This window comes from Siniperca chuatsi, linkage group LG3, assembly GCF_020085105.1.
Source record: "Siniperca chuatsi isolate FFG_IHB_CAS linkage group LG3, ASM2008510v1, whole genome shotgun sequence".
Taxonomy (NCBI): domain Eukaryota; kingdom Metazoa; phylum Chordata; class Actinopteri; order Centrarchiformes; family Sinipercidae; genus Siniperca; species Siniperca chuatsi.
This window is the reverse complement of record NC_058044.1, coordinates 16,339,729-16,367,502: the sequence shown is the minus strand read 5'-3', so window position 1 is coordinate 16,367,502 and position 27,774 is coordinate 16,339,729. Positions and strand designations below refer to the sequence as shown.

At 40.4% G+C, this 27,774-nt stretch overlaps 1 protein-coding gene and 1 long non-coding RNA gene across 6 annotated transcripts in view; both read right to left on the bottom strand.

Annotated features, from left to right (window-relative positions):
- Positions 1-17,800, bottom strand: part of pax5 (paired box 5) — a 60,442-nt gene extending 42,642 nt beyond the window's left edge. The window contains exons 1-2 of one of the 5 annotated variants that reach the window (XM_044190171.1): positions 17,384-17,800; positions 1,768-1,933 (exon numbers count right to left, since the gene is read on the bottom strand). In XM_044190171.1, the coding sequence (XP_044046106.1) occupies positions 1,768-1,933; positions 17,384-17,429 (212 nt within the window). In that variant the 5' untranslated portion in view covers positions 17,430-17,800. Of the gene's footprint in view, positions 1-1,767; positions 1,934-10,576; positions 11,888-17,383 lie in introns of those variants that run through there. The other 4 variants (XM_044190167.1, XM_044190169.1, XM_044190168.1 and 1 more) reach the window with 4 other exon arrangements.
- A 5,928-nt stretch (positions 17,801-23,728) lies between these two features.
- On the bottom strand, positions 23,729-27,762 carry LOC122873446. Its single transcript, XR_006377454.1, has 3 exons — positions 27,635-27,762; positions 25,784-25,922; positions 23,729-25,512 (listed from the first exon to the last, which is right to left on the bottom strand). It is a non-coding gene; the product is annotated as an uncharacterized LOC122873446 (long non-coding RNA).
- Positions 27,763-27,774: the final 12 nt, after the last annotated feature.

Below are 27,774 nucleotides of genomic sequence, written 5' to 3'. Positions count from 1 at the left end.
ACACAGAAGTAAGAGGAGGGTGGCACTGATACACACATACACTTGTGCAAACACACACACTCACAGATTCAGGCGTTTCGTGTCCACCATGGCTATTTCATGAATGTATTTGCATGCAGAAGGGGCATGGGGGCAGGGGGTGGGAGGACAGCAAATGTGCTACACAGCTTGCAGAAAAGGGGGGATGCTGTGCGTGGATGCAAGCTGTCAGTCAGTCTTAAACCTGCTGCTCTCTCTCTGTCTGTCTCGCTCTCTCTCCACCGCTGTACTGTAGAGTAATCCCTTCCGTGAAGATGTGTGTTCCTATAAATGTGCGTTTCCTTGTCTTTCTTTTTGCGTGTGTGTGTGCGTGTGTGTGTGTGTGTGTGTGTGTGTGTGTGTGTGTGTGTGTGTGTGTGTGTGTGTGTGTGTGTGTCTGCGTGGGTGGGTGTGTGTTTGGCTGGGTGTGTTGCCCATTTTGACTATTCACAGCTGGAGTATAAACACAGCTAAAAGGAAAAACAATCTATTTCCAAATGGAAAACTATTTAAATTATTCACAGCTGAATCATTGGTGAATAAACGAGCATGGTTATTGATATCCGCGCAACAATGAACCAACACACACACACACACACACACACACACACACATACACACACAAACACAGACACACATACAGAGTGGTAGAGTTGGTGTTTTTGTTCTTCTGGCACCAGAGAGACAGAGGAGAGGATAAAACAACCCTCCCTCCCTCCTTCCATCCCTCGATCCCCTCTCCTCCCCCCTCACGGTAACGCTTCAGTGAGTTGAACGGCCAGGACAGGGGAGCGAGAGAGAGGTAGAGAGAGGAAAACAGAAAGAGAGAGAGAAAGGGAGGCAAGGGAGAGCAATGAGCAACACATTTTTTGATATAGCTGAGGGTCGCTGTAGCTAATCCTTCCCCTCTGTCCCCTCAAATGGTCTCTCTGTCTCTCATTTTTTCTTTTTCCTGCACCATTCTTCTTTAACACGCCTTTTCCCTTTTGATTGTGTTCCTTGTTCTTGTCTTTCTCCCATTCTCCATCTCCCTCTGTCTTCTTTTTTCTGGGGGGGGGGGGGTAGAAATATGGTGCCACTTTCATTTTGATGCTAATTCCAAAAAGTGATGAATCTCTTCCCTTTTGTCCCCCTTTCTTCTCTGGGGGACGGAACGAGCAGGGATTTACTCTTGAATTTAGCTTTGAAAAGGCACAGAGAGAGACAGACAGAGAGAGAGAGAAAAGGGGTTGAGGAGAGACACAGAGAAATATTGAGAAGGGTCGGACAAGAAATACAGGATACAGAGAGGGGAGAGGAAGGTAAGGGGGGGGTAGAGAACAGAATGAGAGAAACAAGAGATAGAGAAATAAGAGGCAAGCGAAAACGAAGGCAGACATTACTGAAAATGCATGCTGAGGGAACAGAAGAAATAGCAGAATGGACATTAAATGAGTCATTGTGACCTTACAGGAGCTTCAGTTTGACACAGCCAACACTGAACCATCCTTTGTGTGTTCATTTCTCCTGATGATAAAAAAAACTAACCAGAAATGAACCAGATATTTTTAGCTCTCCTGTTTCTGTTATGCGTAAAAAGATGGTGTCAGACCACAGAACTGACATCTTTATACACCTTAGCCAACTGTCCGAGGCGTGACCAGTCGCACAACCTCACAGTATGTTGGCACACTGTTGTGTGTGTAAAAAGGGTGTAAAATATTTTCAGGACTGTCACCATGTGGTCGTAGGCTTTTGTGTGCCTTTTACCTGCCCAGTATCTTGCTGACACATCCATGGCTGACTCGTAGCTGGCGTGAGATGTCGCAGGGCCGAACCCCTTGGTGGGCGAGTTCTACTATTCGCTGCCGCACTACATCTGGGAGGGGCCTGCCGTTTACAAACACACCTCCAAGCTGGTTCACTCCGCCATGTCCTACAAGAGAGAGAAACAAATCAAAAGAAGGTCAAGGATGAGTGAGAGAGAGAGAGGAATATTACGGCTGCCTTGCTCAAGAAATTTAATTAGGTTACAGGCAATGAAATTAAACAAAGATAAACTTATTTAAATGTGAGTGACCAAATGAAGGCTGATGAGGCAAAAATTTTAGAAGACCAAACGATTGTGGCTTTAGCTACATGCGCAACAAATAAAAAGTACCCAGTAATCAACAAAACCAATGATAAAAACTTCTCATTGTTAGTGTCCAAGGTCTGGTCTTTCTTCTAATTAGATTTTTGAAAAGACACGACAGAAAATTGGACAGGCACAAGAATGTCACAAACATTTCACAGGAGGTAATCCCTTTCTTTTCCAATATGATCATCATGATACTTCTGTCAAAATCAGATAATCTCTTTTCAGATTATATAAAACCATATTTTAAAATGACAGACTGACTGAGAACTTTTCACGGGGGACCTGACTTGCACAAAATCCACATTCACACACAAGAGCCACTCAGTGCAACTGCTGTCTTCCATTGCTGACTGCTGAACAGCTCCATTGAAGCAGTTGGAGTTAAAATGCCTTGTTGAAAGGCTGTTCACACATCCATTTATCAGTAATGTTTACACATTACATTACTGGTCATTCATCAGGAACTACTTTTTCCAATAGCTACTTTCCAGTCTGGATTAGTATACAGATAAGTATCCACATTTGCTCTTATTTGCTCTGCTTAAATGTCACCTGTTCTCACCCTCATGGATTGTCCGTTGAAAGATAAAAGTCAAACTCAACAAAGTCAACTGACAACTGCTCACCAAGGCTTCAACAAAAACACTATGTTGTGTTTGTGCCATTAACAGCTTGTTTCTGTGGATCAACAACAGTTGGAAAAGCTGTATGCTCACATTAAAACATGCTTAGTGAAAATCCAAGCATGTCAGCTCCTTTGAATCACTGATATATGTGAATATATGAATAGTTACAGTATGTAAACATCTCTTATTTAGCTACTGGAGTTGCTTTGTGTGTGTGTGTGTGTGTGTGTGTGTGTATGATTATTGTTTATGAGGTTTGGTTGAGAAATATTAACTTCAGCAGAGCCACATTTTCTGGATTTATGATTCCCCAGCAGTTGGCTTCTGGCTGGAGTCAATTTACTATCCAAATACTATCTGATTTCTCTCCTGCCACTGATTTATCTGGCTCAGCATAATCGCACCAGTTGGACTATTCTAAAGTGCAAACTTTGCCCATTTTCACCGGGGGCAGAGTAAGCTGAGTAAGCTAAGATCTTAAGTAAATTAAGGGATTTCAATTAATTATTAACCAAGGCATGGCCCTGGCCCCTTACTGAAAGATCCCACTAATATTCCCCCTGAGGGATGAAAGTATAAGAGGAATTGAATGAAAGAGAATAAGAATAGACTAGAATAGAACAAGAAGAAACTTTACATAATTCTGGTCATGGGATTGTTATAAACTGTTTTAATCCTTCGCTCTTCCAGTACTGTAACCACAGGACATAGAAAACCACAGCTGCCTGTTCATTCATCTGACAAACTTCCATTTTTGATTTAAACAGCAGCCGCAAAGGAGCAGGGACAGTAATAGGAAATTGGGTGTGAATCGGAGCAAAGTATAACCAAGCAGGATGATTTATAGGGATACAGTTTGCATCTAACTAGTTTATAAGTCAGAAAATAACTAAAAATGGCCCAAGGTGGCATCTTTAAACGATTTGTTTTGTATGACCAACGGCCCATGGAGGAGAGGCAGGGCAGATCTTGTACGGGTGAGCAGAATAGGGCAGGCACGTAGTCAGACAAACCCATTCACACCTCTGCAAACTCGCCACTGAAAGGCTCCAACCAGCCAAGCCAGGTCAGAACCCAGGCAGGTGCTTCTTGCTTTGACACAACAATACTAACCACTGTATGAGCTAACATAGTCAGCAGTAGTGGGAAACTGTATGTAGGCGTGAGGAAGTGAGAACTATTTGAGCAACACTCTCTCTCCCACTCCCCAATACTGTGTGTGTATACTGTATATGTAAATAATATATATATCTCACCAAAGGCAGGGTATAAATCGAAACTGAATTTTTTTAACACATAATCCACTGGCTTTTGTATTACCATAGTGATTACGTCTTTAGGGGAAACACACACACACTCACACACACTAATCCTAGCTGTGGGGGTAATAGATTTTAAACACATTACTCCAGCAGGGATACCCCCTTAAACACAAAGCTGTCCCCTGAACCTGTTCGCCTGTCTTCTTCTTTCCTCCACCAGTATAAAATAAAGAATCTCTCACACACACACACACACACACACACACACACAGCCTCCTCCAGCTCAGATATAAATAGATCCACACATGGAGGATGAATACAGAAATGTGAAGTCGAAAGAGTCTCATTCTGTGAAATCAAACAAAGCTATTTCCAAACGGCTGATGTGGATGGTCACTCTCTTCCTTACTACTTCATTTTTTGAGATAGGAGAAGCCTCATTATGCAGATGCCTGCTGCAGACAGCGCAATTTGAAAAGCAATCACTTCTTTGCAAAAGACAGCAATATATAGACAGAGTCATATTCATGCAATGTCCATGAAAGCTGGACTCAACCAAGGCTCAAAGTCTAAATAGCGTGAAATGTAACAACCAGCATGAACTTTAATATCAATATAATCACATCAGCTGTATGAAAAGCATTTGTCATATATCATCAAATCTGTTCAATTAAAGGAGCAACCCACTAAATTTTAGAATATGTGCTTTAATTTTTCTGATTTGTGTTGGCATGACTGTGGTGGGACAACCCTACTTTAAAAACTTTGCGCATGGAGTTTGAAAGACGTGAACATCTTCAATGCAGACACTTGTGTGTTGGATCCAGCGTTTTTGGAGCTTGACCCATACTAGGGACTAAAAGTCAGGACCTCTCCTGCTTTTGATTTTTGACTATTCTTTTTTAAATCAAGTCCCCTAACTTTATGGATATGCAATACTAAATCTCACCTCTTTAATAAATCAACTGTGGTACTGCCCAGTAAGCAATACATGTCTTTAAGGTAATATATGTAAATATTTCTTCATGCCCTTAGTATGTCTCATGGGCAGCAACGCAATGATGATATGTGTGACACACATTTGTCTCTGAATGAGGAGGATCATTCATTGGGAATTGAGAAGTAGTTCACTTGGTGAACTGGCTTACAGATTATTTGGATTATTTGGTATCAATGGGAGAAGCAGCCACAACTCTTCAAGAGCTGAATAGTGGACTGAAAGGCAACTGCACTCTGATTAGGAACATCTCTAAATACATAGATGTGCATGTAGATTGCTATTATTTTTAAGAATTTGGGGCAAACATCCAGGAAGCTGTTTTGTACTTTCTGCTATTTTGAAATAATATGAAATAGAGATCTGTAAGAATGTTGTACTCGTTATCCCACACATAATGAGAATAATTTGTTGGCTTCCGTGTGTGAGCTTGCTGGTGGTTTTTGATGTAAGCAGGTGCCACTACCACTAGAACCACTACACTCTGCCTCTGCTGAACCCCACAGTTTTTTTGTTGTCCTTTTTTAGCATATTTTGAGACATTTTATGCCTTTTTTAGACAGTTGAGAGTAGAGAGATGATTAAATGAATGAAATGCAATAAAGGTCACCGGCTGAATAGGACCGTACTTGAATTGGGGATGTTGCAGTTCATGGTCAGCGCTTTAAGCCTAGCCCACCTGTGTGCCCCTGAACCCTACTGTTCTTGTAATTATTTGTGTATGTGTCTCTTTAAAAAAAGGAGTAATCCACTGTGACCGATTCCTGTAATTTTACTGGAAATCATGACCGTAATGTGCCACTGGGTACTGAGACGCAGAGAGGAAACTCACACACACACATTGTCAGATATTCCTCAAAGCAGGAACGCGCCCGCTGACCTACATGGACAAATTCAAGTCCTTCACACACTCTCTTTCGCGCTATGTGAATGTTTTGTATAGTTGTGTAAAGGCATTATTCCTTCCTCCTCTCTTTATTATTATGCCCTGAAACCGTTGAATAAAAGCTCAGTTTTTGCAGGGTCGTTTATAGAAGCCTACTGCGATACGTCCTCCACACCACAGGTATCTGCAGAGAAGACTCCCCCTCTCTCTCTCTCCCTCTCTCTCTCAGATAAGAGTAAATGAAACGGTTCCTTTCACCCTTCCTATCTGGGCCAGGGCATGAAATACGCCTTGCTTTGTAAAGAGATGGAGAGGAATGACTTGCGACCTACAAAAACCTCCAGATAACTATTTATTCACTTATCTGTGTATTTACTGTTGGCATTAGGCGTTCAGACTCTCACCATTCTTGGGGTTGGTTGAGGGGATTATGTGTTTGAAATTTATTTTCCAAGCCTGTAAATACTGATAGGGACAAACGCAATAACTTACGCATTCTATAGAGGCATTTGTTTATCGGCCACTGTAGCATAATTCTCAGAATAAGTGCATTAAGTTGCATTTTAAAGCCTATATGCCATGTTTTTACACATCTATGGTATTAGGCATTAGGTAGTGGGAGAAATGGTGCTGGCCTAAGGTGAGACTAAATTTGATCTTGCAGTTTTCATCATTATAGGAGGACAATACCCCTAAAATCACTTTGCATTTTGGGAGGAATCTATTCCCTTTCTTGTGCATAGATGCCTAAATAATTTCTTTGGAAACACATCACCTTACAGAAGGACTGAGGGCTGATGTTCTCTCACAGCTGTGTGAGTTTAGCGACAGAGGTCCAGTAATTCATCACGCTGACCAAACAAATTAACCACTTGCTCCCAGAAATTCAATCAACATTGGCCGGCTCAGGGAGGTTTTTGTTGCAAATTAGATACAAACATTTTGCCAAATTAGGGGTCTTGGCTTTTAAAGGTCTATCTATAAAAGCTGAACCTATACAGTGGGGGTGGGGGGTGGAGGACTGTTGGCAGAGGCAGCAGCTTCATTTTCATCCTAGAGACACAGAATCAGAGGGACAGAGACAGCCAGGGGACCAGGGGTCATTATGCATCCCCTGTTGTATTTTATTTATTTACCTTTTATAGGAGCCGACTTATGAGCCCAGCACCTCCTTAAATGTTTGATTGATTCACTGTTTCCTGGAGGAAAAAATACAGAGATAAAGCAGAATATATTCGAGCTCCCCCATCCAGAAAATAAGGTCCATTAGGCTCTCTGTCTCTCTCTTCCCGCTACATTCCTCTCTCTCTCTCTCTCTCTCTCTCTCTCTCTCCTCTCTCATCTCTCATCTGCCTCGTCACGGCCTGACGACTCAAAAATAAAGCAAAAGAGAAATCGCAACAAAACGCCACTGGTTCTCTCTTCTCTCTTGAAAGAAAAAAGGGAACTAGAAATTACTTTCGGCTGAAAAGCTGTTTGGAAAGTTGCCCGCGAGAATACAGATGAAGCACATTTCCTTGAGCAAACAGTGAATAGATCTGTGAGATGTGCCAGGCAGGCGTTTTGGACGTAGGACTAGTGTTGTTTTTTGTCATGAAAGGTGGATTAATTAATATTTTGTCGGCGAACTGTGACTCAGGGAATCTTTAATAAACGGTTAAATTAGATTAAAAAGTAGGTATGTTAGATCAAAAGACGTCTGTTTTCCAGAGATTCCCGTAAGAAAAAGTAGGATTTGATTTTAAAAAAAGACTTTAAAAATTAATAGATTAAACCTACTTTAACCTATAATTACTATTTCTTTACTTGCCTTTGTTCAGTGGACAGTGGTCGAGATAAACTTTGATTCAAATAAGATTAATGTATTTTTTCATGTAGAAAACGTGGTTTTAGTGACTGTTTATGTATTTTTGCCTGTCAGATTTTTTTGTTGCCTTTTCTTTGAGCTAGCTCCTGAGTCGATCACCAAGGTAGGCCTCCGCCTCGCCTACTTAGTATTCAGCATGCCACCATTACCATTACAATACGTGATTATGAAATTCAGCTCATTATCATCACAATTACATGGTATAGATTTTTAAAACATCACTGCTATATATTGTGGTGCTCATGGTGCAAAACACGCTCCAAAGTTATCACCAGGTGGTCAAGGTGTTTTTACGAATGCTATAAAATGTTTAATTTTTTTTTTATTGTCAACATGAGACAAGACTGTTACACCCAAAACGGATAGAACGAATGGGATGTTCAACTAAAAAAATAAAGTAGCTTTGTAGGTAAAAACAATCAGATGTATTGCTGAAAAAATAAAAAATACACACACACACACAAACATACACACGCAGGTCCGCAGGTTTTGACTGTGAAGCATTTAATAACCTTTGTTTTATAAAAAGTAAAACAAAAAAACTTTAATAATAAACTTTACTCAGTATTATAGCTCCCCAACACACATGTGCTACAAAGAATCCTACCGTTGTAAACTTTAGGATATTTTATGAAACATACATACACACACAAACACACACACACACACACACACACACACACATACACACACACACAAACACACACAGCCCACATCCACACTCGCCCAATAACATTTTCACGAGTCCCAGTCGATTCACTTCATAGCAACCTTTCTCTCTCTCTCGCTCTCTCTCTCTCTCTCTACCTTTGACATTTTTTAGGTGTAATCGTTTTAAAGCGTCTCCGGGCTTTGACATATATAACTTTAGCTCCGCTGTTACCGTCAGCACCGCGGATCATTGGCTTTGGTGAAACGGCAGGGAAGAGGAAACGTGATTCGTTCTAGTTTTTGGATGTGTGTGTGTGTGTGTGTGTGTGTGTGTGTGTGTGTGTGTGTGTGTGTGTGTGTGTGTAGCCTTTTTAATCCTGCAGGATAACGCACCGTGGGAACCTCTGTCGGTCACATAACATGGGTTCTCTCCGGGACGAAACTGCAATAAGATATATAATGCATAATCTATTACACGCAGAAATGCCTGCAGGACGTTTTATTCAGCTTTTAAGCGCAGAGGCAGAATATTACATGCAGAGCCACCGATTATGGGACTCTGTTAAAATCGGATTTTTCTTTTATAAAAGTCTTCGTACATTTAAAAAAAATGCTATTAATTAAGCTTGTTGAAAGTACACGTAAAGTTCTTAATTTAATTATTTCCTATTATCTGGGCCTCCATTACAGCCAATCTTTGGAGTTGATTAAAACTGAAAATATGATATTAATTTCAGATATTAAATGTGGGGATTTAGTTAGCTGGGCAATATATATATATATATATATATATATAAAGTCGATAGGACCTATTGTTTTGTGATTTTTTGGGGGATCAAAGACTGGAAGATACTGAAAAAATAAGAAGTCTTGTTTTTTCAATTGTTCTTGATATTAACACTCGTGCAGACTATTTCACTTGTATACAATAAATTCCATTTGATGGGAGGTAACTAGTATTTGGGGAGGGAAAGTGGGATGAAAAAACAAAGCAGGGCCCGTCAGGTCACGACTGAGTGAACAAGTTGTCCCCCTCCCCCCCTTTCATGTAGCCTACCCAGCACGTCCCCAAGCACCTTGCGCTGCTGAAGTGTCCTTGAGCAAGACACTGAGTCAGCTGCGTGCTGTGAGGCTGGAACCTGTGTGACCTGCTGGGCAGAGAAAGAATTTCCCTGCGGGGCATCAACAGAGTCTCACCTTGTTATTATTCTAAGACCTGGACAGATCTCCTGCTTGCACGTGTGTGTGTGAAGTGCAGTGTGTGTCTGTCTAACCTGGTTATGTGCAGAAGCAGAAACACTGTTACTGTTTGTGGATCAAGTTCAGCTTTTAGTCATGCTTTGTTACCCCGTTCTCTCTCTCTCTCTCTCTCTCTCTCTGACCCCTGCACCTCCTCTTCCCTTCAAATGGGAAAACACAGCAAGCCGTCTCACACAGGGCATCAACAAATACAACAAAATGTAGGCCTGCTGCATAGTCTGGATTACAATGCATTTCACAGTTAAAAAAAATAGCTCCAGCTCCACGTCCAGTGCCCAATTTAGTCAGTTTATACCTAAAATTCTACAAGAGACAAGATATAAAAAAGTGTGGAAGGAAGGATAAATAGCAAATTCACAAAAGAGGAAAAAAATAATATAATTTGGGTCTAAACTTTTGCATGTATCCAGATTTCAAACACTGCAAAAAATGTCCATCTCTTAAGAAGTCATTAAGAGCAACCCACTAAATTTGGCTTAAAAAAAAAATAAAAATATGTGCCAATGTAGGAAGAGACAATTCCCATGCACAACAAATTTCCAAAGTTTCACCCAGGCAGTTTTGAGATTTTTTTTTCAATATCTTGAATTATGACAGATCATTTTAATATCAAAACCTTATTTGCGAAGAACTGGTGCTTATATTATCTGAGCATTGTTGGAGACTTTTTGATGTCATTTCAGTAAGAAGAAATGTAATAAATAAATAGAGATAAATAGAGTTTCGGACTCAAAGTGAGGATGTTTTTTGCAGTGTGTTGTTCAGCTGGAAATGTTGCTACTCTGCTGTAATTATTGCATATGCACACAGAGTTGGTGACGTGGGGGTTGATTTAGTTCAGGGCAGATGGGATCATGCAGATGGGGGGAATTATAAGCGTGTAAACTTACTGTGCATTGCAGCAAACGGGTCGTGCTTACAGTGAATCTCCATTGGTACGTTAGGACTGGAGGGCCCCGAAACGATATGAGGGGTCTTAAAAATGCCACCGGACGCCCCCCGCTTCAGTCGGCCACTTTACTGACAGACCGTGACCTCCAGTAAATGGAAAGGGGTACCAGAACCCTTCAAAGAGAGAATTTTCTTTTTTGATAATTAATTAAAAAAGGATTTGTATGAATTAGTTGACAATGTGGCACAGGTTGTACTTTGACTTAACCTATAAAAAAGGATTTTTAAAAATATAGAAAACTGGAGGTTTTCAGGTGGAAGGGAAGAAAGAAATGGCGTCAAAAATATGAGTCAAAGACGGGCTCCCTCCTCATGGGGACGGGACACCACACCGGGTCTGTTCTGGCGTCTCCAAAACCAGAGGAGGGAAACGACAGCAATAGTGCTCATTCCTTCAGCTGCTCGTCTACATCGAGTCGCCTCAGTCCAAGGAAAACAGATTCAAACTTTTGCAAAATTATGGAGAGCAACCAAAGTAGCCTCCCTCCCTTTCTCTCCTTCTCGGTCCGCTGGCCGTGACCCCTGAACTTAGACTCAACCGATGGGGGCTGAACTTTCTCCTTTCAGTCTGTTAAAATATTTCAAAATACAAAAATAAAATAAAAAAAACCCAGTTCGAAAAATAAAAATATTCTTTACAGATCCACGGTTATTTTTCTTCTAGGTTGTTTGCTGCACATTTCTTCTTCTTCGTCAGAAATCGTCCTCGGCAGTTGCTTTCACATTAACACTTGGTAATCTCCCATCAGTAAAGCGAGTGAGAGCGAATGAGTGCTCACATCTTGAAGTCTCGTATCCAACGTGCCAAAAAAAAAGAAAGTACAGAAAATTACGCAGCAGGAAAATAAAAAACAGCACTCTCTGGTTTGAGTAAAAGCTGCTGCGGCTGAAGTGAGAGTTGTTATCCTGTTTGTATGAACGAAAGCTCTTGGTCACTCTACTATCTACCTTTCCTCCTCTGTGTTGGCCAGGACTCACTGCACAAACGGAGCTATTGGACTCCCGGTTTATGTGCGAGTTTGGAGGCGCATTTCTTCGCGCTGGGAAAGAAAACAGTCCTGTCCAAATTCAAAAGGTAGTTTTCTCCGCGCTCACGTCATAAAACGCCACAGACTGTGATGTAAATATGTACATAACACAGGCTTCTTTAACTATACAGAGAAAAGCTGCCTGCGCCCAGCGTCCACGGTGGCGCACGCCGCGTTTCAGGACCTGCTCTCGTGCGGACAGCGCCCGCGCTCCCAACCCCCTGGAACCCTATCCTACACGCGCCGGCCAGCTGCCCGTCACTCACAGCGGATCCAGCCAATCACAACGCGAGCGCTGCCTCCACGTCACCGCCAACCCTAGATAGAATCGGGCGGGGGAACGCGCTGATTGGCTGGTGCGAATCCTGTGGGCCAATGACGCCCCGCATGTATTGTCCCTCCACCAATGAGGAGGTTCGCCGAAGCGACTCAGGACTCTGGGAGTAGATGATCATATGTTTAATTTCAATTAACGAAGGAAAAACTTAATGCCTTTATACCCATTTGCGCTCAATTTATTCATGTCAATATTAAATGCCTAATTAATTGAGTATTACTAAAAAATGAGGCTTAGTTGCAGCAAGGCTATAAATGAGGGAATACTAAGGAACTCAAACAGTGACTGTCCATCTTTCAGGGGGGAAAAATCAGGTAAAAAAGAATACATACGCATAAAAGGCAGATTGTATAGGCCCACCGCATCTCAGGGAAACACATTTAAGTTAAAATGTCCCTCAAAACCCTTAAGCTTTCTATTCCTTTAACCATCTCTGCAGGCCTACAGGAGTGAGAGCTGTCAAGTGTTGTGAAAACAATTGGCCCTGCATAATTTCCCTCCTTCGACACATTGTTATAAATCTTTAGCTTGGGGAGAATTGAGAGAAAGCTATGAAACATGCATTCCTACTCATTACCTAATTGATTGCGGATCCAAACGGATGTCGTTTTTTAATGAAATGCAATTGGCGAGCTCCGCATTTACACTCCAAACTGAAAGAGAGATTCATTACATGTTCGTCCCACCTGATTCGAGAGGGCATATCAAAGCCTCGCCCCTGTAATATTAACCACACAAATAGCCTAAAGCATGAACCAAATTAAAAAGTGTTATTTCGCTTCTTCCTGTTTCTAGACATTTAATCATTTCAGCTCCACGGTGTTTATACTGCACGCATAACCCTTAGATTAGACACATTTAGAGCTATACAGGAGAGACATAACCATGCCATTCTTGCCTGTATAACAGTATCATTAAAGAAACAACCTATAACATTATTTAGGAAGCTGGTAACTACAGTGACACACTAATAAACAACGACAATAACAATGTTTACCTTATTCTATAATGTTCAGGTTTATCCTAAAGACTTACAGGCTTGATGTACCTCAAGGCAATGCATCTGATCCTGAAAAGGTCAATGTATGATATTATTGAGTTTATTTAATTTCTGTTTTTTAAATTGTAGATTTCTTGCTTTGAATTATTGGTTTCTAGCCTCCTGTCATAATGTGCACTTCTAACCCCCGACAGTAAACTGGAGTGCGCTCACACACTTAGGTTGTCCTCATTAAAAACAAACACATTTCTTCTCATTTCAGTCATTGTTTTCTGTGTAAAATCATGTCAAAAAGTGGAATCTTGGGGCTTTACTTTAGGTTTTTGCTCTCTGTCGGAGGCTTCTCCTGGTGAGGCTGTTTACAGGTTGAACCACGAGGGGGCGTTCAACCATGGGCAACATGCCCGTACGCACACGCGCGTGCACACAGATATACACACGCGCAAATACAATACATACATTTACTGTCAGCACACTTGAACTTAAGAGTCTTCCAAGCAGTCCAATGGGGCCCTAAAGTGACCCAAAATGTAAGCATCCAGGCCTACATGGAAGCATATCAATGCACAACATGGGCTCGCTGAATCTGTGGTTTTGGCTGTTAAATAACCCACTCTTTGTCTCTAACCCAGATCCTCGACACTAAATATGGTTTCATGAATCTTCATTGATTCCACGTCCCTGCTCTTTAATCCACTGACAGTAAAGTGCACCCCGAAACATTCACACTAATCCTCATTCATATTTCACATCTCTTTACTGAGTATTCATGAATTAGGGCCTCATACAAAGCTGACAGACAGCAAATCACATTGATATTTGTTTTTTATTTTTTTAAAGTGGGGGGAAACCAAATAGACCAGATTAAGAAACTGGAACTTAGATATTTAGACTTGGAACATGCACCAAAGACCTGGGCCTGCAATTTAGGCCACACGTGAACGAAAGGAGGCGAATACAGACAATGATAATGACCATGAGAGACTGCTGCGAGAAAATACTCTACAAAGTGGGAAATCTATTGGCTATTTGCTATTTTTTATATGCATGTTACATTATATAGATTCTTAAATTTACTATTTCTATATATATTTTTGTCTTTGTTTCCTTTTCCAGATAAATAAATAAATATTTTTGTATTGAGAGAGTAGAGTATTTGGCTCTTGAGGTCTCCAAACTGGGACTCAAAAGAAAAAACATAACGATATCATATTTTATCGTATGTCGTTTTCATTGTGCTCGTTCATTCCTCTGCAGCCAGTCTGTTTTTAGTTATTGAGATATAGACACGAGCACTTTTCTCCCCACAGAAGTAAATTGCAGCCGTCGCCCTTGTCTCTCCGATTTGCAAATTAAATACATAAGCAATTAAAAAATCCAAACACAATCAATCATGTATACAAATTGTTGTTGCTTTAGGGTTGAAAATTTGGAGAAAACTTCCATCAGGGTAGGACGACTTTAATCCGGGGGTCCAAATCCATTACCATATTTCATTACCTTGGAAATGGGAGGATGGGAGGGAGGAGGAGGGGGAGGAAGAGGGTGTGTATACTTTTTAAAACATTAGTAAGAATGTGGTTGAGTTGTGATAATCATTTGGAGGCAAATTGGAGGCAATGCTGTTTTTAAGCGTCACATCTTTCTTTCCTTCCCCTTCCCTCCATCCACCATGAAAGCTTCGGCTGTTTTGCTTTTTTTTGCGCCCGAGCCTCGAAACGAAAAAGCAATGAAAAATTAATAGCGCATGTTAACTCCACCAGCTCGTTTATTACACGCCCGCTGACTGTAAACATAATGAGAAAGCTCCCGTATCTCTTCTTAAGTTTTCATTTGCTTATAAAATATAAAAGTCATAACTAATAAATAAAATATATGGACTGGAGAGTGAAGCGTCTTGGACTTCCCGAGGTGGAACTCGACTGTGTGGCGAGCAGGTAAATCACACTCACTGCTTCTCCCACTCACGGCCTGATCAAATAGACCTATTTGTAATCATTTGGCTCGATGATAATGCAAGTATAGACCAGTCTGTCATCTGTCAGGTGGTGAACAAGGCCCTCCTGGCCATGATATCAGACCTAGCCCTGTGTTAAGATGGGGCACTTGAGGTCAAAACGAAAGTAGGCTATGCCACGTGAGGTCGTCTCTCTCTTTCTTTCTCCCCTCCCTCCCCTCTTACTCTCATCAGCCCTCCATCTCTCTCTATTGCAGCGTCTCTTGGTTTCCGTTGTTCACTGACGCCACATCAGCAAGCGTATTTGGCCTGTACTTTACACTGTAATATCTGTTTAGTGAGCGACTTTTACGAGGAGAATCAAATATTGTATATGAAAAAATAATAATGTATGAAGCCTAAATAGTCAGGCGGTCTGATGCCAGGGTTTCGTACCGTTTGGTCAAAAAGCTGCAGGGACGCATACACAAAAAGGGTTTGTGACACAGTACATGTGGACCAAAGCTGGAACCTAAATGGTGTCTCTCAGTGAGAATCTGATCAAACTTGAGCGTCAGGGAATCCATTTAGCCTATGTGGGGATTTTATTGTTGTAATGGAGACGGGAAAACACATATTAAAATCATAGGGGGAGGGTCAAGGAGCAAAGATTTCTTTAAGACCAAAACAGATAAGTGATATGTCTAGTTTTTGTCATTAGTAAAATAATAATTGAACGTCAGATCCACTCGTCGTCAGACAGTGGCTGAAAATGGCGGCCTACGCACTTTTACGCACGGCCAACCTACAAGGCGGGAAGAGGGGGGGTCTCATTAGATCCATGTTCATTCTCACAGACTCTCCTTTGTACCCTAAGCACGTATTTTAAAGTGAGAAGAAATGGAGAGGCTGTAGGTATAGGCCCTGGGCCCTGAAGACTTTACACGCCAACAGGGGATGGCCTCCTTTAAACTCTGATTTCCTCAATGATTAAAAGGTTATTATCCAATTGCTAGAAATCCCATTGCTTTCACCGTTTAGCAGGGGTAAGGCCCACTCCACAAAAGACTGCAAAGGAGGCATTATTTGTCTTACAGACTATAGGCATTCATTGACGACAAATTTCCATAGAAGGCCGGGCACGAACTAATGTTTTTATATTATGAGACAACGTGCCTGAATCGGAGCACACCTCACTGCGTGTTACATTGTCACAATATTTTGAAAATGAATATCAAAAACAACTCTAAATGCAGTCTGCAGCCCAATAAAAACGTTGCTTCATAACTGTCTTAATCTACGCATGCATTACCATATTCTTAGTAACAGGCAACCAGGGGCGTCACTATGGCAGATTTCTTTCAGAGAGGATCACCTGCCCACAGTTTCTTAATGACAAACGACGTTTTCAATGCAACACAATCAATGCAGACACAGCGGGCAGCAATATGAAATGATGTGATATCCATTGGGTGCCATAACAAGGTCGATGGCCTGATCCATTGCTGTACCAGACCCCGCTGTTTAATGAATAGGCCTATAGGAGATGAACCTGTTGAATGGAGGCACGCAGGAAAGAGTTACCTGCCTGCAACGTCAACTTTTAGTCCACAAAACACAAACAAGAAACTCTTTCATTGCTTGTCACCACAGACCTCATAACAGAAATTTAAAAATTACAATAAGTTGCTTGAGCTGTATTTAACAAATTAAACAAATTTGTTTGTGCGTATTGTGTATCCCTGCATACACGAGCCACACAAACACACACACCACCACCATCACAAGCTTGCACAAATCCACAGTTCTTTTTTATTTTAAGGACCAATCAAGGTATCAATGTACCCTTCTCAGGTGGCGGTGCACAGACCAACAGGAGCTGACCTGACGCAGAATATGGTACCAACCCAAACCAACAAGTTCAGCCACTTTTGTTTCTCTACGAGCATAAAGTGGCAAAAAAAAAAGTAAATTAAAAAAAATGATTAACCAAAACCCTTAATGACATTAAAATCATATTTTGAAGAAGTAAACATATGAATCCTAAAGTGCAAAAGTCTCCAGCCACATTTTTCTTTGACTCTGTGAAGCCTAAGATTTTTCTTTAAAGACAGCAACACGTTTCCGGTGACAGAGTTAAGGTTAAAGTTAAGGTTCCAGGTTTCTCTATTTTTCGTCATACAGGACACCTCCAGACAACTTTGTAACACTTCTAATAACTCAGGACACCATGCAACGTTTTTTTTTAAACTAATAACTTAACTTTTTAAAATAAAAAATATACATTTGTAATAACGTAACTTTTTAAAGTTAAAAAAGATGCCTTTCTAACAACTTAACTATTTAAAAGTCTCGCATTAGTAAAAGAAAACTCTAAACAACACCACTGACGTCTTTCAATTGTTAAAAAGTTCTTCATAAAAATGAAATTAAGCTCGACCCTACCTGCTCTCCCCAGCCGCAGTGCAGGACTCTTGGGCCCCTGGTCCATGTTACCCGGTTAGAACAGGGGGAGGCGATGAAGGGAGAAAAAAAAGGAAAAGAACAAAAACTTTTTCCAGTGTCCCCCTCTCCCTCTCTCCCTCTCTCCCCCTCTCTCTCTCCCCCTCACTCACTGGCACTGTTTTCTTCTCTCCCTCTCTTTTTCCCCCCTTTCGTTCTACAGTACTTTTGGGGCGAGTTGTAGGTTGAAATAATTCGACCCTTCCGCTCCCTATTGCACTCCCTGCAAGTGCTCAGTCAGCTGCAACTAAACGCTTTAGGTGGAAAAAAGGCTTCGGGGGGAAGCGTGAAATGATCACGCCGAGTAAAAGAGCCGCTCTCTCAATGTGCCCTCATGTCCTGTCTTTTTCCTGCACGAGCTTGCACACACAAATGCAATACGCTTACACGCTCACGTGCACGCATTAACACGCGCGCGCGAGGCTACGCATACGTACACACAAACATACAACCTCCACCCTTCCCTGCAGGGCCGCGCCCCCTCACTCGCATCTGTTACCAAGTTCCACTTTACTAAACTTTCCCGCCCCCGCCCCACTCTCCCCTTCTCTCTCTCTCTCTCTCTTACTCTCCCCCTCTTTCATGTTAGATTCATTTCCTCTGGGACGCAATATAGCTATGTAGGCAGGTAACATTAAATTACGTGCGTAATGCCAGTGCAGTATTTTGCACTGTTTTGACTCGCTTATAAACAAGAGAAGGCTGGTTCTTAAGTGCATTTTTATGTCCAGTATCTTTTCAGCGACTTCCAAAAGAGCGTGTAGGAGAGTTTCTCCAAACTTCTCTCCTCCTCTGTCAGTATACACCTGTTACGCACAGTGCTCTTTACGCATTACGCACGGACTGAAAGACTGTGGAGCAGGGGCAATACACAGGGCTACAACTTCAGCTTCAGCGCTTTGCTGTTTGAGGGTACAGTCTTCTCCTGCTGCAAGCACTGTGTGCAGAGCGTTTGTTACAAAACGGATAGTTCCGGTCCTCGGCTCCGATTGTTCGCAGACACACACCTGTGAACGCATAACATTTCATTTAAATTTTAATTTGCCAACTGAAAATTTCCCACTCATAACTGATACTCACCGCTTTGTTTAGTTCTCATCGAGAACTTTATTCTCTGGCGAAACAATGACATTCAAGATTTCCTGAACATGTGTGCTCTCTTTGGCTCTTCAGTTTTATTAAAGCAAACATCCACTGAAGACAGGGTTTTACAGTCATTTTAGACCAACTAAGTTTGGGTTTACTCCACTTAGTTATAGCCACCTGCAATGTGTAACCCAGCCTGACCAAAAAGCAAGACAGTTAAGCCCCTCAAAAAAGGTAGGCTACACTATTTCCCATCTTTCTCTTCCCTGTTTCATTTAACAAATTATCTTTTATTTTACCAAACCAATACTGGTTGCACGCGCTCACACACAAACTAAAAGTAAAATACATTTAAAAAATTAAAGGTGACAAAAAACAGCCTAAGATGTAGATCAAAAACTTGAGTAGCCTATTATGTGAATATGCACATCCCAGTTTAAGAAAATAGCTGAAAGTATATGCGGAAGTCTGTGGAGGAGAAATTATAATACTCAGGCATGAGTGCGTACATTTCAACTAACGGATAGGCCAGAGCTTGAGCCGGAAGTAAGGGGATAACACACCAAAAATATCTTTGTTTTCCTGTTGTGAGGCAACAGATTCAGCGTCATACCAGGTGAACATGCGTGAAAAGGACAAGACAAATTAGATCTAATGTAGACTTCCGCAGAGGCGAAACGGAGACACTGGGTGTTGAGATGAAGGCCACTTTCCTTCACCTCAGTCTGTCACCGAAACGCGGGGGGGGGGGGCATGAAAGATTTCACCACAAATTCTTACCGGGCCTGACCAAAAACTGCGAAAGAGGGAAATTAATATTTGAAAGATATTTTTTAACAGTTGCTATGTCTATTTATTCGGAGTCAAACTTCTCTTTTCTGTCCTCCAGACAGCTGCGGGTCTCAGGGTTCACGCGCAGCACCGAGACAATTGAGTGCGGAACAAAGCACGAGACAGACACCCATTTTGCTCTGCTTGTCGCCTCGCGCTGCAACACTACGACCCTGACCTTCGGCTCGCGCCCTCAACATCAAAACATAAATAGGCTACTAATGTTTCCATGTGATAGCGGGAAACAAAAAAGGAGGTCCAGCTCCGACCTTCAGGCGGAGAAACAGCCGCCGATATATCAATTATATACTGTTATCAGGGGGAAAAATCATTTATTCTTGAACTGCCAGCAGAAGATGATGTATAGAACAGATGAATGTTAGCACGAATAGGGTAAAATGTACAGTACTCCACAAATAGAAACGTGGAGAAAGTGAGTCGTTTAAAATCTTTCTACAAAATACAGAGTCACGTTACATTTAACCTACAGTCACAGTTTTTTAGACTGCTGAAGATATATTGATATACAGTAGGTCTACTGTTTTCAGAGTTATATAGTTCTATATAGACCACAGAGTTACAGCCTACACTAACCCACTGCTCTGTTGTCTACAGGGGGAAAAGATCTTGAATCCTCGGCAGACTTGCCTCATCCTTATCTTTTTATAGGCCCAAAAGTTGAATCTATACGCATGGCCATGGCAGCGGATTATTCAGTGCATTTCCTAAACGTGTGAGCTCGCAGAAAAGATTGTACAATTATCTGCTATTGACCTATTTGAAGAAACCCAGTTATTATATTCTACATAAGTTTAAATTTAGGTTATTTTGCCAAGCTATGCAACGAGGGACATGACGAGTAAGAAGACATTCAAAAATAAATATCTAATGTTTAAAATGTACACAATTCGAGGGAAATAAGATTAATAAGGCCTATTTTAATTCAGTTTTACCTGATATTTAATTTTCACTGTAGTGAAGGCTAAATGTGAATACTGGACAAAGTTTTTTTTATATAAACAACACGAAATTTAGAAACATAACACAGTTGTTTTAATAAAACTCATATTATCAATCATAGACAGTGTATTAAATTATAATTATTATTATTATTATTTAAGAGAATAAAAATAATCAGCCATGTCACATTATATGCTATGTTATAAATATATTCAACAAAATATTATTTTCTACATTACTTGCCCATTTTGAGGAATAAGAGGCCGAAATAAGATTAATAAGAATCATATTAAGACTGTATCAAATACTTTACTCCAGCAGTGTCTTAACATAATTCTAATATCTAGTTATATGTGTTTTTATTATTTTATGCCTTTTCTAATATCCTTTCATTTGTCTCCTGCAGCCTCGGTGAGGTGTCGCTCCACATTGGTTTGCCTACAGGATTTTCTCAAAGAATTCGCCATAGTTTAGATATAAATCATGACTTGTTTGTTTTTCATCCCCGTGCTAATTAATGTAATTAATATGAGGGGGAGTAGTTGGATCGTTGACCCGCGCTCTGACCGTGCGGAACCGGAAAGAATCGCATTAAAGCGAGAGAAAGAAGAACTAAAGGGACGATTAGAACAATAAGTAAACACTTATTACAGGAGGAGATGCTCAGTGTCTCTCTGGGACGTTTGGCTTTCACCAGCCTGTTTAAATTTAGAATAAACTACAGGGAAAGACAGTTTAAAGGCCTGAGTCTGCAGTTTGTAGATCAATGTATGTGTTGAAGATGATTTCAATGTGTTAGTGAAAAAATTACATCTGCATGACCTGTTTTTTTGCAGCTCAAAAATAAAAAGTAGCAGCAACACAATGTAAAAATACTGTATTACAAGTAAAAGTCCTGCCTAAGAGTACATAACTATCATCAGAAAAAAAAAAATCAAACATTAAGGTGCTCATGCAGAAATTCCCATTTCATTGTGTTGTGTGTTATTTATTGTAGTATTACATGTCCTATATTATTATAGACATTATATTATTGGCCTGATGCATTAACATGTAAGCAGCATTTAATGTTTGTAGTTGCTTCAAAGTGGACCCTAATTTATCTACCTTATATTGTTGGGTTTAATCTATAACAATGCATGTAAAGCCTTTTTCTGCAAAGGAACTACAGCTGTCAGCTAAATGTAGTGGAGTAAAAAGTTCAATATTTGCCAATGAATTGTAATGGAGTAGAAGTAGCAGAAATCCACATACTGAAGTAGAGTTAAAGTACCTCAAAATTGTGCTTAAGTACAGTACTTAAGTAATCTGTACTTTGTTACTTTACTCTACTGCTCATAAACATATTTAAACAACTGATATAGTCCATCAGTCTATTCTCCTTCCTTAAATATATAATATTTTACCTCAGAGCCAACCACAATTACACATCTGGTAGCACTTTTACCTACATGCTTTGTTTTGGAACATGTTTGGATGTTAATTTATTATATCTATTTTACATAATATACAGTAGCCCTGGTGCCCCTCTACCCAAATGTCCCCAGAGCCTGGTTTAAAATGAGGGCACACCATGCATATTTGCCTTTGCCCCTAAACCTTGGTTATAGCTTACCTCTCACCTGGTTAGGTTTTTAAAAAAATCTCCCAAGACTCACCAATACTCCCACACTTTTCTTAATTGATGTTTTGCTCTTCTGTTGAAGTCGTTTCTGTTTTGTTAATTCTGTTTTGTGTTTGCTGCCCTCCTGTCTGTTTCATATTCTGTGCTATAAATGCCTTTATTGTGAAGCACTTTTCATATAGCATGTTTTTGAAACATACTATATGAATAAATCTTTACTTCCTAACTTACTCATTTATCTATACCCAGAAGGTCCAACTCAAGGCTTTAATGCTCCTGACTCTTAGACTTGAAGCAAATCATGCATGACTTGAACAATACTCCTTTGGGTGTGTCATAATACCACTTTTGATCCAACTTTGTCTCACGTTTCTGTACACAGAGACAGAGAAACCTATACTAAAACAGTTTACACAACTTGCCACTGGTGCTCATGTGTTTGCCAACGCTTCCCCCAAAACACTCAGAGCCACAGTGCTGATTGAGCTTACCTCTATATCCCTGGGATTTAATTCAGAGTGGCACTTCACTGTGGCGACACAAGGTTCCTTTTTTTGCAGCCATGGTGCCTGGGTCTTGCTGTGACTATAGAGGCTGGAAGAGGGCTTAAGGGCGGATTGAGAAATGGGACACATTATTTGTCCATGAAACATTATGTGACACAACATGACACCAGGCCATTTGTATGTAAAGGTAAACATTTCAGCGTGACGATTCGACAAGAGCGGACAAGGATCCTGTCAATGTGGTTTTATACTTGCAGCTGAGAAAGAGGTGTTGTGGCATCGTGTGGCAATGGAGTGTGTATGTGGGACTTTGTGTGTGTGTGTGTGTGTGTGTGAGTGTAAAGAGTTTCTGTTCACAAATTTAATCCCCATAGACACAAGTCACTTGGTCCTGTCTGAAAAGGTGTTGTCAGGCTTGTTCTCTTGTTCTAGTCTTTCCCTGCTGAAAGCACTGAGCTTCACAAAAAGTGTTTCTTGGAGAGTGTGTGTATGTGTGTCTGTGTGTGTGTGTGTGTGTGTGTGTGGGGTCACCTGTACAGGTAGAGATTTTACAACAGAGATTGTAAGCACCAGTCTAAAATCTACTGACCACAAACAAACTGGACCACAAATTACATCAACACCGGGGTCTCCTGGTTGCTAAGACAATGGTTCCCCAACTTTTTTGGCACATGACCCTTTAAAATGAGGCAACGTTTACTTGTGGCCCCTCATCACAGGTGGACATGGCCTTAATGTGTATCACGAGTTGAGAGCAGTTCAAGCAAAGAGTAATTTTTCCTCTCATAGCATTTAATTTGAAGTAGCTTTCGGCGATATGATGATATAGTAAACCGTCAGACAATGTAAACTTTTCAACCGTCAAGCCATTGCGGGCAATGCTGCAAATCAATGAGCAGGACTACTTAAGGGAAAGTTCTTTGATTTGTCAGGTATTTAATTTGGTGGATTTGACAGAATAACCAGACATCTATAAACAGTTTCTAAATTGATTTTGCCTAGAAAAAATCACTATATCACAAAATGTATCAATATTGTGATGACTGAACATCTTATCCATATCTCCCAACTCTAATGTGAAGCATTTTTAGAGGCCTGAATTGTCCAGTATTTCACAGGGGGAGCAAAATAAAAAAATAATAATTTTTTTCCCCTTCCAATACCTTTATTAACTAATGACCTCTCAGATTTTACTTGGGACCCCATGTGGGGGCCCGGCCCCCAGGTTGGGAACCACTGGTCTAAGACACTGGCCATGTAATTGAAATGTAATTTCCTGTCAGCTCTGTACTGCATACTATCTAATAAAGGCAATGCTCAAAAACAGCAGCATGTGAATCCTACTGCTTTTCTAGCATTGTATGATAAGTCAGTGTCAAAGCTAGTGGTGTAAGAGGTAGTGTAAATTCTAGGGGCCAAGCAAAGGTACACCTATGGCATGTCTGAGGGCCCACTAAAATTTTAACATGACTGAGAAACATATTCTGTTACATGCCTCCGAATTTCAGGCTATGCCCCTGTGACAAGTCATCATTCCCCTCCGGCTGTGTTTTATCATTTGTTTCTTCCTGCATGTGAGCTCTGCCACTGATTAGTACATGCTCTACTTGGCATATTAACTCCAGAATCTACTGAATCTCTCTAATACGCCATCAGTTTCTTATCCTGCAAAGCTTTTTGATGCTGTGATATCTATTAATGAATGAAAATATAACACCTATATTAATATGATTGAAAAGATCAAACTTTCACTGAAGTGATACAACAGAGGATGTGTGATGCAGTGAAAGAAAAACACTGGTGACGGCACTTTAGGTTCACAAATGCTGTACATCCGGCACAGAGGGCCCCATATGGGTGATGCATGGGAGCCATTTTTGTTCAGAAGCGCTGATCCAGGGCGAAGTTTTTTTTTAGAGGGAATTCCTCCTGCCTGGCTGCTTTGATAGAAGCTGGCTGGTTGTATTTACATATATACAGTAACAAGGAAGCCTGCACCAACAGTAGAAAAGGAAGCAGATTTGTTTTCAACAGAACTCACTACAGAACTGAAACAAGCTGATGCAAGTTACAGTTGGAGTCTACATCTGAGCAGGTGCTAGACATTTCTTTCAGTCACTTTACAAATTATTTCTAGGGCTGCAACTGACTATTATCTCCTGACTATTTTCTTGATTACGCAACTGTTTGGTCTAATAGAGTGTCAGCAAATAGCAAAAAAAACAACAACCTCAAAATGGCCATAACATGTTCCCAGAGCCCCTTTCAACATCTTAAAATGTCTTATTTTGTCTGACCAACAAGCCAAAATATTTAGTTTACTATCATAGAAGACAAAGAAAACCAGAAAATATTCACATTTGAGGAGATGAAACCAGTTATTTTTTGTCATTTTAGTTTAAACGATTAATCAATCATCAAAATATTGGCAGATTAATTTCTCTGTTCTGTTTTTCTGTTGCTCAACTAATAGATTAATTGACTCATTCTTTCAGCTGTTCTCATTTCTTACTAACTGTACTAAAAAAAAAACATGTTTTGTCATTTCTCAAAATGCACCTCAGGTCAAAAAACAAGGTATTATTCTGAATTTTAGTGCAGTTTCTGTAAAATCTCCTCATGAGTGTTTCATCACACCAACTAAATCCAAGTATGGAGGACACAGATTGGCCATTTTTAGTCTTCAAAACAAGTACTTTTGTACACAAATGACCATCAGTTACAGAATATTGCCAATACACTAGAGCGGCTGATGGTTTATTCTGTTTTGATAAACCACTCCATCGAAGGTGTTGGCTGCAGCATTTGGTGCCAAATGAAAGTAGGCACCATCATGGCACATACAAACACCATCAAATGAGAGCAATGACATGCTTCTTTTAACTCCTTCTCCTCAATAGAGATCATTCATCAGGCAGAACCATCCCTCTGGAATGTGTGATTGGAAATCGGGGGACTTTAAATCCCTGTCCAGGACACTCCATCCATCTTCAACACGCCAGTGGTCTGGACACTCAGAGATGAACCGCTGAACCAGATGCCTCCATTCAGCCGGTCTCCTCTACCTTTTTTAAAAATAATAATAGTAAATACCGTCAAATGCATGGAACCCAAAATCAGGCGACCACATCACAATTTCACTGAGGCAGTGAGGCATCCCGAACCTGCATCCAATTTAGAGAGATATGGGGAGCAGAGGAGGCAGAGGGCCCCCATATGCACTTCCCAAAAACAAAACAGATGCAGGATATTAAGTGTGTGTGTGTGTGTGTGTGTCTCAGATGTATACATGGGCTAAAAGAGGTGATAGTGTTGAGACATGAGGTGCAGCCTAACCTTTGGAAGGAAACAATCCAACTCTGTGATGGCCTTTCCTGTGTTGACACGCATGGAGAAACCTCCGGAATCAGATGGCATTCACCCTCTGATTCTTTATCATAACGCCATTTGCTCATTGTCATTATGATGGTGACGCCTATAGTTGGATATACAGAGTTTACAATTATTCTCATGATATGGAAGGGGGTAAAAGATTGATGTTAATCGAACACAGTCTGCATGAGAGCCAGGATGGCATACTTTTGCTGTATTCTACATGTTATAAATATGACTGATGGCGACAGCCAGTCTGTTGAATTACATTTACACATAAATTTACATTCCCATCAACATGTAATAATAGCACAAGCCTGAAGGTCCATACTAGTCACTCAGACATGCATGCACACACCCAGTGTGCACATGCACACATTCTGACATTTCATAGCTAATATTTGTGTCTTATTGAGGAAGGTGAATAGGCCTAGCATTCATCAGACTGATACACATTACATACAGTCTATGTAGTGAAAAACAGTGTAGGGCTCTGCTGGATCTTTTGTCTGTAGAAAGAGATATGATGCCTTACAAGTAAAGCAGCCCAGTTTACAATTCCACATCAATTTTAATAATGACATTTTACAATCAGAGTACATGTTTCACAATAATGTAGTCTCAGGGTATTCTCTGAGCACTTAGAATATATGCAGCCATAAGCTGATAATATTTTGCATAACAGCAGAGTTCAATCAGCACTATTATTCAGATCATCTATTTTATTCAAGTGTTTTTTGGACATTTTATCAAAGTGGCAGCATAGAGAGCTGACAGGAAATGTGGAGAGAGAGATGGGGGTTGACAGGCATCAAAGAACCCCGGTTGGACTTGAACAAGGGATGCCATGACCACATGGTCAGCATCCCCAACCCCTTGGCCACCAGATCTGTTATTTTTAAGTTCAGTTCTAAAAGGATTTCTTTTTGTTTTGTTAGACCTTGACCAATGGTTTCATGTGATGATTTATAAGAGGTGAGTCTCGAGATTGAAAAAAAATCATTAAGCCTATCTAACAAGCAAACTAACTAACAAAACACTAAGAAAACAACAATGACAAAAATGGAGATTGTTATAAATTTGTATTATAGAAAATAAATTTTTTCTATCCCTTAAATCTTCCCAGGACCCCCTCAACTTACCTGATGATGCCATGAGGGCTTTTGACCTCCAAATCCTCTGGTCGAAACAAACAGGCCCAAAAAAATTTATTAACGTCACATATTTGGTAATTTTATGGCATCTCGGTGGGGAAAATACCCTTACAATCAAATAGTTTGGTAATCCTATAAATACAATAATCATAAATAAAACAAAATAAAACACTTATTTTATTTAATTTTATACTTATACCCACTTGGTACTTTTCTTCCTGTGTGCACTGACGTGATAGTGAGCTGCTGTAGCAAAAGTGTTTCCCCTCAGGGATCAATAAAGTATTTCTGATTCTGATTCTGATTCTGATACAAGAACTCCACATCACAGCAAAATGATATGCTCCTTTTCTGATATCAGGATATATAGGATTATTATAGGATTACGATCTTTATAGGGGATAAAACACAAACTAGATCTACAAGCAGTGCGTAGAAACACCTTAAAAAGATAGTCTTAAAGTTTAGCGATTTGAGTCCTGCGAAGTGCAGTTTACCTTTTATAACTGACTCACAGAGTCTGTCACAAACACATGTTTTTACAACAGACTGACATATAGCTAAATAAGGATAAGAGTGAAAAAGATACATTTTACTCTTTTTAGGTCAAGAAAAACAAGCAAAAATTGGAAAATCCCAAATTATTAAAAAATATACAAACTGTTGCTGGTATGATGAGGCCTGTGGATTTAAGGGGGGACTTGGACTGATGCCCTCATTAGCTATTTCTAAAATCCTGGCTTGAATTTCCTGAAGCATACAAAAATCCATCCAGCTCAGCAACTTAAACTCTAATCGAAC